Raw genomic sequence first — 11,184 nt, 5'->3', positions numbered from 1 at the left:
TACTAGACACATTTTTAAAGATGCCTGTTGTAAATCTACAATCTAAACACTGTCACTTTATTATATAGAAGTTGGAATATTGTTTTAAGTATGCCATAGGTAAAGGTATACTTAAGAAACAGCATCTTCATTTTTCCTTGATTTTATGACAGTTTTAAATGTTTTTCTAACAATTTTTAACCTTTGATCTTTTTTTCTGGAGGTGTAGTCATCAGTGTGTTACATCAGATTTAATGAATGATGACAGAAACTATTTGTATAATCCATTTCTAATATTTTCCATGAAAAAAAGTTAAATGAGTGAGAGGAACATGGTTTACCCAACCTTCCCTTATACAATAGCGCCATCTTGTGGATAAAAACCATAAAATCTGCTTTAGTTTTTCTTGTTATTTACATAAACCTCCCAAAAACTGCTTCTGAATTTTTATTTCACTCGATAAAATACCAATTTCTCTCTTCCATTCTCTGCTTTTATTATTGATCTTTGTTTCTGTTATTACTGAGACCCCTTTATTAGCTTGTATTATTACGGCCCTGTTTGATTTCGTATGCAAGTTGCTGTATGATCCTCCAGATTTGCTCCACGCGCTTTCTCTGTTCTGCCAGATCCCTCTTTATCTCCTCAAGCAGCTCCAGCTTTGAAAGTTTCCTGTGAATGGATGTAAACACTTCCTCTCCAGCTTCCCCAACAGCATTATCCTGCTCGGGCACGGCGTGGCTCGGTTCAGGCGGCTGACATGATCTCATGGCTTCTTCCCACACAATCTCAAAGTGCAAGTCAACGAAGGCTTCCAGTTCCTCCAGGCTGCTGTTGCCCCACTGATCAATGAATGTCTGCAGGCCTCCAGACTCAGAGACCCTCCTAAGAGTCCGCTCTATCAGTGCAGGATGGCAGAGTGATTGCACACTGATCAAATCTTGTTCTACACATGCCTCGTTCTGTGTCTGAGATGAAACCAGATGCGTTGTTTCAAGTCTGCGTGGGATGGGATCCATGTGACCCTCCCTGTTCACTCTCAGGTGGTTGTGAGGAGCAGGAGATGGGACATGCTGAGTCACTTTTGGCAACCTCAGTACTTGTTTGCCAGAAAGCGGAGAGAATATATAGGACATGAAGTGATATTGGTCCACAATGATGCATCCAGCCAACTCTGTGGTTCTTCCTGCTGGTAACGCTACTAACTGAGAACAATCTTCTGAGAGCTTTGGTGATCGATAGGGGAGAGATTCAGGCACTGTGAAGGAAATAATGACACTTGATGTGATTTCCTGTGAGCAACAAAAAGTCTTCACTATTAAGACTAGGGATGGGTACCGGTGTCCGGTGCCTTGATGGCACCGGTTCTGACATAAACGGTAGTAACCAGACCGAAAAGCAGCGCACATTTCGGTGCTTTATTTCGGTGCTTTTTTTTCCTGAGCTGTGATACACTTTAGATTCTAGCCAATCATTTTACGTTTCCGAGGATAGTAGGCGGGGCCAGGTACGTACGTTCTGTTAGAGCAGAGCTACAGATTAAAAATGTCCAAGGCGAAGCGGTCAAAAGTCTGGCTGTACTTCACTGCAAACTATGCAAACTCAGCAGCCTGCAACAAGTGCTTTAAGCTGATACCTCCTTTGACAGTATCACAGTAACACCTCAAATCCGATGAAACACCTGGCGACGCATAGCGTTTTTTTTTTAAAGCCCAGAAATGCGCCGTATTTGATAGCTTGCTGCGAGACCTCACACCGAGCACATCTACTGCGGGTGGGTTGCCTGTTATGCAACATCCCCCAAAAACACGAAGAGGAGAGTCCTGGCCCCTAGCCCTGCCAGTGTAGCAGAAATGATGACGGATGATGGTGGCAGCAGCCGTTCTTCTCTGCGTGAGTAGCTAATTTACGTTGAGTAGGCTAACCACGTTATTACATTAATGCATGTAAGGTGAACTAGCAAACATCATCATAGCTACATGCGGCTGTCTTCTTGTTTGATGGCAGATACTCCCTTCACCCTGGCCAAAAAGGCTAAAATGACCAAAGAAAAAGTGGAAAACAGTTAAACATGAGAGGTTTAGGACAAAGTTTGTGTTTTTTCCATTGTTTAAGCACTGCTTCCAGCCAAGAGTGATACCATATATGCCCCATAGCTGCAGAAAAGGCTAACATTGTTATATTTTTACAAAAAACAGCTGAACATGAGAGGTTTTTGGACCAATTTTGTGTTCTCCATTCTTTAAGCACCGGTTTGAACACCGTTTGAGCACCGGCACCGTTTCAAAAGTACTGATTTGGCACCGGTATCGGATAAAACCTAAACGATACCCATCCCTAATTAAGACTATTATTTATTAACAGTATAAAACACATAGACCACATACTAAATGAGTCTTTCTTTGTGTTTTCCTCTGTGATGTTTATTATGTGCATTTTTTTTACTTTCTCTATTTAAATTAGCTCATAATGCTGTCTAATTTTCATTTTGTTAATAGTCTTTAAACCCATTGGCAAATTCAAAAGACATATAAAAGAAATAGTTTCATTAGGTTTACTCACAGTTATTGGACTGCTCAGGTCTGCTGCGCATGAAATCCTCTGGTCCCCTTTTGCACAGTGGCTCTGTGCCTATCTGCTGCTCTTGAGCTGAAGCAAAACTTTTCCACATGTGATCACCTCTGTGAAGAAGAGCCTGCCTCTCATCAACCAGCATCTCTTCCATCACATCAATTAGCTCTTTAACCTGAGCTCCATCTCCCCAGTTCTTATTGTCTAAAACATGATATCTGTTCCCACACTTCTCAACAAGCCATTGCAGTGGCTCTCCTTCGCTTTCAATGTGCTGCTCGATGCTTGTGTCACCCAGCATGTCACCATAGCTGAACAGGACCATACATCTGCTCCATAACTGATCTCCACCTGCCTCCAGGTCTTTTTGCAAGGTTTTCCTCCAGGTATCTTTGAACGACGAGCTAAGATTGACAACCAGAAGTATAGCACAGGATGCCTTCAAGAAGTCCGATGTCACAGAGAGGCAGCCTGGTGTGTCTACTACCACCACCATCTTGCCACAGATATTTCCCTTCCTTTCGGTGCAGGAAGTACTTTGAGCAGCCGTGTCAAAGCAGTCTCTGCTGAGGATGGTGTTTCCACAGGAGCTTTTGCCTATTTTTGGGCCACCAATGAGCACGACTCTCAGCTCTGTCAAAGGTTTGAGGTTCTCTGGCAAACAGAAGTGTTATATATTTATTTATTTCTAAAAATCTAAACAGAAAGCCACCATGCTGCTAAATTAAATATTGTTAAAATGAGTAAAACAAGATCTTGTTGACTTTGTTAATTATCCAACTCACCCAGCTGAGCTCTTGCCATCTGCCTTTGTTTCTTCTTCTTCATTAGCCTTTCTCTGGCTCTCTCTTTCTCTCTTCGCATCGTCCCCTCCAGCTGCTCCAACACTTTCCTCTCTAGTTTATAATAGCAGCCGTTGTCACTGCTAGTGATGATTTTCTCAATCTTTGCAATCAACTCCCTGACTTGAAATTCCTTATCTTTCATTTTACTGTTCAGAACATGATACTTGTTGTCACATCTTTCAACAATCCACCGCAGAGCTTCTCCCTCACTCTCAATGTACTGCTCAATAGGCGTGTCTCCGAGCCAGTCCCCAAAACTAAACAGCAGGATAACGTGACTCCAGATGTGTTCACCGATCATATCTAGATGCTCCTGTGCTGCTCTTCTGCAGGTCTCTGTGAATGCTCTGTCCACACGGATCACCAGCAGAAATACGTGAGGTCCCGGAGGACAAAAATAAGAACTCAGCGCCAATTCCCCCCGATCAAAGTTGGAGCTCTCATCACAGAAGTAGTTCATCCACCACCCTGGTGTGTCCACCACAGTTACCAGTCTCCCAAGCACCATTTCTTGTCCAGCCTGGCAACAGACTGTCCTAATGGGTTTAGGGTTGTTCTCTCTTGCCAGGATAGTGTTGAGTGCTGAAGTCTTCCCAGAACCCTTAGCTCCAAGGAGCACAATCCTGATGTTAGTAACTCCCTTTGACTTATCTGAGAGAAGTAAAGAAGAACAAGGGTTGGTTAAGTAGATTGTGTTTATATTGACACAATAAACACACCTACACAGACACAATTTTAAGTGTATGTTCCAGATGACATTTGGGGTGGCGATGGTCAGCAAAGAAGCAGTCAAAGTAAGTGGAAGTTTCTTGGACATATACTTTGTAGCCAACACTGTTTTCTGCTGTAAGCGGCTATGGATTGAGCTTTCTGAACTTTCTAGTTTCATCACAGAATATATAAAGGACCTCTTTCTTAAAGCTCTCAGCTGTTTTGGAAGATTACTGGTACTATTACAGTTTTTTTCCTAATTACTAAAACACTTACAAATTCTGTGTACACTAATAGCTCACTATGACACACTGGGCAAAGGGATTCACTCGTGATGCACAATGCATAATGTGAGGCAGAAGAGAAACACAACTAGCACTAAAATAAATGTTCACACTTGCTACTAATACAGCTTAACAGTTGAGTGTGAGTCCAGAAAAGGGAAGTTAAGGGTTGATGCCAACTATGGTTAGTAATGAACAGCAGGGTTATAGGTTTCAGGTGGTCAGCTGGAGCCTTTCTGTGTGGAGCTTGCACAGTCATCATGGCTTCCTCCCACAGACAAAAAATATGCTGCAAAGTTAACTCATGATTCTAAATTTGCCGTAGGGAAATTTTTATTTCGTGTGTTGTAACTTTTGTACAAGCGCAAGACAGCACACGAATTTGGAAAGACCTCGGTTACGGGTAGTGAACACTGTGTTCTGTTTTTTTAGTGTGTAATCAGTCCTCAGCACTTATGATTTTAGCTGGTTGTGTGATTTTAAGCACAGGCAAACAGTTTTGTTGAGAATGAGATTTTGAGGGTTATATAGGTTGTATCACAATTTAACAAACAAATAGAGGTAATTTGGAGTTGTTCAGTTGGAGAAATGACATCTGTGCATGGTGAGGTTTTGTTTTTTTGTTTTTTTGAAACTTCTGCTTCTTGTGGTTTTGAGTTTTGCAAAATGGTTACATGACATCTGCCAGTTGCGTCAGGGCAAAAACTGCCCGAAGGGTTTTCCAAAACACACAGTTTCAGTAAACTGGATTGCATGTTACTGTCAGGGTCTAGCTTTTGTGTTTTTGAGTTTTGTATTCTTGTTTAATATATTTAATTTTGTTTTTCTGTTTGGTCTTTATTTTTACTCTAGTGTTTAAAGATTATTTTTTTTGCACTTCTGTTTTATTATTCTTTGTCATTACCTAATGTTCTGTTACATGATGACTTTTAGTCTCAGAATTTAGTTCCCACTTTGACTTCATTGTTATTCCTTCTGCTACACCTGCAATGTTTCCCTTATTATCTGGTTTCAGTATTAATTACTTTTCTCTCCTGTCTTCCCTTTTCACTGTCATCTTGTTTAATGGGTCTTTTTGTCTCTGTGTTAGTACTTTGTCTTTTCATTACTTCCTCTTTCACTGAAGATTATTCTTACTTTCTGTTTTTCATCTTTTAAGATTTCAACAAATGTGTTAATAACTTTCACACATACATACGTACATACACATCAACTCACTTTGTATCAGAGATCTGTGTTTTTTCATTTTCTTTAACCTCAGCCGAGTCCTCTCCTCCATCTCTCTCTTTTCCTCTTCATTCACCCATAAAATTTTTGCCTCCATTTCAAACACACTGTTTCCATTTTCTGTGACAAGTTTCTGTATCTTTTCCAGCAGCACTGTGCGTTGAGAGTTATCACTCGGGACAACACTGTGACACCTCTGGCTGCACTTTTCACTGAGCCAGCAGAGGGCCTTTCCCCCACTTTCTACATACTCTTCTGAATTTGTGTCTTTGTACTTCTCAGCACAGGTGAAGACAACCATGCAGTGACTCCACACCGCGTCACCCAGCAGGGCCACGTGTTCCTCCAAAGCCTTCCGACGCTTTTCTGACAAGACAGAGGTTGCCTTAATTATTATAAGGAACACATGTGGGCCTGGCGAGCAGAGAGCAACGCTGGTTATGATCTCCATCTTCACCAGCTTAGGTGTGTTCTGAGCACTGGAGTCACACCACCAGCCAGGAGTGTTCACAACTGTGACCCGCAGTTCGGACACTTTCCCAATCCTCCTGGAGCATAAAGTCCTCTCTTCTGTGCCAAACTCTTCTTTACCCAGGATTAAGTTTCCTACAGCATTCTTTCCAGAGTCTCTGCCACCAAGAAGGACAATCTTTAACTGTGATGTACACCAACCATCCACTAAAGAAGAAAAATAGAAATACACATTAAGGAAAAGAGGCAAGAATGAAAAGCTAATCCCAAAATCTTCTTTTTTTACTTGTTGATGAATTCCCATCCATGACATAAAATATCAAAAAGACTGAAATCAGAAATGCATGTATCTCAAACAACAAGAACAAGGCAGACTAATTTAAAAGTATTTTTGTTTATATCAGATCCCAAAACATGTTTTCACCCTGATAAAGATAAATCATTTCACACTCTACAACTAATTAGCCCCTTCTTGATAACTGTGCGGGAGTAAATTGTGATATCACGCATCCATTTTCTCTGTGATAGGGCCTTAAAGCAATGCTTTATTATGGGTGCGGCCACTTTGAATCACAGATGGGTGCAGTTTCCCCTGATTCAGCATTGCACTAAAAGACGCTTTAAAGATACTTCTTCTAAACAAAGAAGAAAGAAATTAACCAAGGATAAATGAAACAGCTATTAGAACATGAGGCAAGTATAAAAATGAGTAAATATGAAGCATGAAAGATTTATTAAAGCTTATATACCTTATGGCTGACTATGGTTTTTTTCATCATGGATTAATAGAAACATTTCAACACTGTATTACATAACAGCATTAAACTCCATGCTACTTATCAATGAAACTATAGTGAACAAAAATGAACAAAACAATGTGGAAACATCACTAATCAATCCATTGTGACCAATTTCTTTGTTAATGAAACATTATGAAATCATTTCATGACACTAATAATACAAAGTCTTTGGGTTTCAGACATAATTGTGTACGTTTTGTGGTGAATAAGGAGAATCATATATTAACACTTACATGTTGACAGATTGCTAGTTGCCATCTCCAAATCTGTGCTGTCTATAAGCCTGTAATGTATAAAACAATCATCATTTTCTCACGTCTACTCCATGTTTCCAGCCTTTGTGTGAAAAATGCAGACACTGAAGGAGTCATGGTAGTGTGTAGAGTCTGAAGGTCATCTGCAGTCAGCAATGAGACACGCCTGCCATAAACACTAATAACCATTTATCATTTACTCCACACAAACAAAAACTGTATTTTTTTCATAATACTCAGAGAGGTTTGGGGGTTAAAACATTTAATAAGTAATTTTGCAATCACGGGACATTACATTTTAAAAATAAAATAAAAAACTAACACCATAATCACACTCAATTTTTGGGATCCTGTAGTGTCGCCATGTAACTAAATGCCTTTATTCAAATTAACTGCAAATTTTAGGTTTTCCTGTTTCCTGCTTCTATTTATTCTTTTATTCGCCTGATGAGTGAATAAAATCAAATAAAATGTGCCGCCAAACCATGAAACAATAGCTAAAACTCTAATTAGCTTTCAAATAATTAATGTGTAACACTAACGTTGCACTTTTTTTATTTTCTTTTTTTCTGCACTTTAACAATGATATTTACATGCAGTACTTCCGGTTAAGCCATTCAAAATAACCTAATTAGTTAAAGTTTAATGTTTTTAAAAATTAATTTAACATTTATTTCTTTTTAAAGAAAGAAATGTATTGTGTAGCTCTGTGCTCGGACTTCTCTCGACAGATCAGGTTTTTCTTGGTTTGTGGGGTAAATAAGCTCCGCCCCTCTTCCGGTTTGGTTTTACACAGTCGGTGGTTACCAAAGCAGACGTTCGGAGCTCTGTGGTCATTAGAGGATCAGCGACGATGGGGGTCAAAGTCAGAGTGGAATATTGGTATTTTTTTTCATATTACGTACTTTCTTTATATTTTCAGTTAACTTTTTGTCTGTTGTCAGTTTAAACACAGTTTCACTTTTGGCTAGCTCATAGCTAAGCTAGGTGCCTGCGCAGGCAGCAGCCTGAGCCAAGAGTAAGGAGCGCTGATTCTGCTTTTGCTTGTATGATTTTCTTACGCACCTGTGTTTTTATTTAATTTAGTGGTGGATGAGGTTACGAGCCCCGCTATCGTGAGCTCGCCCGTGTTGTCAAGGATGAGTTTAGCGATGCGGACGTGACAGGTTTCGTGGGAAGAACCGGTAAGTCATCGTTGATCGCTGCAGATAAAGCTGGAGCTGGAACTCATGGTTTGTTTCATATCAGATGAGACAAACCACGAGTTCATAGCTCCAGCCTTAAATTCCGCCCCTCCCTTTATTGTGAGCTTAGATCATCAAAGCGCCATTCTCACGTCCTATTTCTGCTGCCCTTGGTATTATAGGTAGCTTTGAGATTGAAATCAATGGGCAGCTGGTCTTCTCCAAGGTTGAAACTGGTGGATTCCCTTATGAGGATGACGTAAGTACTGTGCATACAATTTGCCTATCATATGTCAATTAGAAAAGAATAGCCCTTTATTGTCATTGTACACTTATACTGTGTATTTCTTGGCACAGGTCATGAACGCGATTCAAAATGCTTATGATGGCAAACCTTTGCAGAAGATCACCAAAAGCCGCGCTCCATGCGTCATCATGTAAACCTCCCTACTGCTACACAACCGTGCAGCTGTGGTTTACACACCCAGAAGAGAAGCACTAGCAGTAAACCAAACTCTGCTCTGCCTCATGGCTCCTCTCTCTGTTCCCATAGTGGTCCTCCGGGGTATTAATGATTACCGTTGCTTCAACTATTAAAGGTTATGGTATGATGTATCTGTCCCTGGAGTTCCCTCATCATAGGAGCAAAGACAGGGAGATGATGTTGCAGATGATATGGAGGGAATTCACCTTTTTGTCCTATTGCCTGTCATTTTCTACCCGACTAGTTGTGTTTTGTTTCTCACTGTAGGTTTGTTTGGTTTTTTTGTTGGAACAATACAAATGGAAATACATTATCTTTGCACCACACTATGCATAATAATTTGTCACTAAAGCATTTTTATGATATTTCATCATTTTCATAAAGTAGTAATTCACTCTGCTGGTTTTGAATAGATTTGCATTGTCATATTTGTGGCTTGGTGGATGCAAAGGGAATCTTGACTTTTTTTTTTTCTTTTTTTTTAATCCATATCAAATTTGAAAGGAGTACAACATTAAAACAATTGGACGTAATGATGCTATCGTCTGCAGCACCTGAGCTTAGCCAAGTTTCTGCTCTAATTTGTTTCGGTAAAGTACTTTCGCATGAAATGTGTGTTTCTAAGGGCCGTCACCAGCTGGTCTATGAAGCTCACATACTAGATGCTAGCTCATATTCCATAAATCCTTTTGCATTGTTTTCTGATATTAAAACTGGAGCAAGAAATAAAGGCAATTGTTCTTTAAGTACTGCGTGTGTCACTTTTTCACAATTAAAGGTGTCTTATCTTTAATAGGTTTCTTAAAATGCTTGCATGTGATTGTTGTCCTCATACGTATTTGGTTCTTGGAACTGGTAACCAGGTGTTTTTCATTGCATGCAAAACAGCTTTTCCTCTGTGGGCCGAGGCTGTCAACCTCTAGGGAGGATCGCACACAAACTGCCAACTATTTTACAGCCGAGTTCAGCAGGCTTTTCCTGTTTTGTCTCTGTCCTCTGACACAAATGGGTGTAGGGCCATACTAGTTAAGGGTACCTCACATAAATACTGACCCCGTTCTCTAGGTTTCTACTTCCTATTGTTATGCATGCTAATTGTTTTGGGGTTTTTTTTATTTTCTCTCACCTCAATAGGAAAATGAAATAATTACTTATTTAACACGAATGAACAGATCAGATAGAACCTGCCATTGGTGGGTTTCTTGGCACAACATTTAACACAGAAATGTGGCATAAAGATACTGAAGCAGGGCTAGAGACAAAAAATAAATAAAACTTGGTTCTAAAGTTGTTTGCCATACTTTTTGCACTAAGGGGCGCCAAACTCAACAAAGACTACCATCACAAGTATTTTGCCTCCAGCATACCCTCTGTCAAAGAGTGTCACGCTGAAGTCAAATGCGGAAAGAATTCAAATAAGGAAATTGCTTGTCTGAAAAAGTCTCGCAACCTTCGAGGTTTTGTTTTGTTTTTTAGCTATAAACTATGTTTTTATACATAAAAAGGCGATACTATTAACCAAGGCTCTGAATGCATTTTCAGGTTGTATGTATGCACTGAGGACACTGTCCATTCATAAGCTTATGAAGACCCACACAGTCTTAACAAATGTGCTGAAAGTTAATGTTGGGCCTCATTATTTGTGGATTGGTAGATTTAGCAAACTTTAGAAGGCAAATATTAAAAGGTCACTAATGTAATTATGAATTGAATCATAAATGTGATTAGGCTTTTATTTTGAAAAGAAATGCATTGAAATATTTTACTGCTTTTTAATAAGAAATGGTATTCTGTGTAATCAAGTGTTGCATAGTTTGTCTAGGTGTGTCTTTGGTGTTTGGCTCTGGCCTGCAATGATAACTCCCATCAGCCTGCTTGTTGTAATCCTGATAGAGCTCATCTCTGCTGCCTTAGTGCTCCAATAAGGGCACTGAAAATGTGCAGTGCCTCTAAAGAGTATTTAAGTGTCACCTTCCATATACTTTAGTCAGATGTCTTGACTCAGGTGACACCATTTAACCAATTACGTGACTACAAAAACCAGATGGCACGCTAGATGAATATTTTTCATATTTACTGTACACATAAATATGTTGTAAGACAGCTCACTCACACATAACTGCAAACAGGTTTTTCAACATTTTGTGATGTGTTTCAGCAAACGTTCCCCTTCTCTTTTTTCTTTCTCTTTTATCTTTCATTTTCAGATTAAGAAGTCTAAAAGTCTGCTTTGAGTTATAGATTTTCAAACTGCTATAATGAGGCTCTCCTCCAAGTCTGTACAATCTTTTATTTCACATATTTTTATGCCACCACAAATGGAAAGTTTTTCATGTTGCTGTCACATTTTCCTGAAGTTCCCTAAATGTTTAT

General features: G+C 39.6%; 2 protein-coding genes across 2 annotated transcripts; one reads left to right on the top strand and one right to left on the bottom strand.

Annotated features, from left to right (window-relative positions):
• Positions 1 to 516: 516 nt before the first annotated feature.
• On the bottom strand, positions 517 to 7,147 carry LOC146634114 (GTPase IMAP family member 8-like). Its single transcript, XM_085351899.1, has 5 exons — positions 7,123 to 7,147; positions 5,610 to 6,296; positions 3,337 to 4,047; positions 2,543 to 3,205; positions 517 to 1,238 (listed from the first exon to the last, which is right to left on the bottom strand). The coding sequence occupies exons 1-5, from the start codon at positions 7,145 to 7,147 to the stop codon at positions 517 to 519; spliced, it is 2,808 nt and encodes a 935-aa protein (XP_085208025.1).
• Positions 7,148 to 7,929: 782 nt separating this feature from the next.
• Positions 7,930 to 9,537, top strand: LOC146634113 (migration and invasion enhancer 1-like). Its single transcript, XM_085352791.1, has 4 exons — positions 7,930 to 8,025; positions 8,230 to 8,327; positions 8,510 to 8,586; positions 8,685 to 9,537. The coding sequence occupies exons 1-4, from the start codon at positions 7,997 to 7,999 to the stop codon at positions 8,766 to 8,768; spliced, it is 288 nt and encodes a 95-aa protein (XP_085208917.1). The 5' UTR covers positions 7,930 to 7,996; the 3' UTR covers positions 8,769 to 9,537.
• The last annotated feature ends 1,647 nt before the right edge of the window (positions 9,538 to 11,184 follow it).

Source organism: Diplotaxodon limnothrissa, linkage group LG4 (assembly GCF_057381915.1).
Source record: "Diplotaxodon limnothrissa isolate DT_005_m linkage group LG4, D_limnothrissa_male_GT1.1, whole genome shotgun sequence".
NCBI classification, from domain to species: domain Eukaryota; kingdom Metazoa; phylum Chordata; class Actinopteri; order Cichliformes; family Cichlidae; genus Diplotaxodon; species Diplotaxodon limnothrissa.
This window is presented reverse-complemented; position numbering and strand designations above follow the sequence as displayed.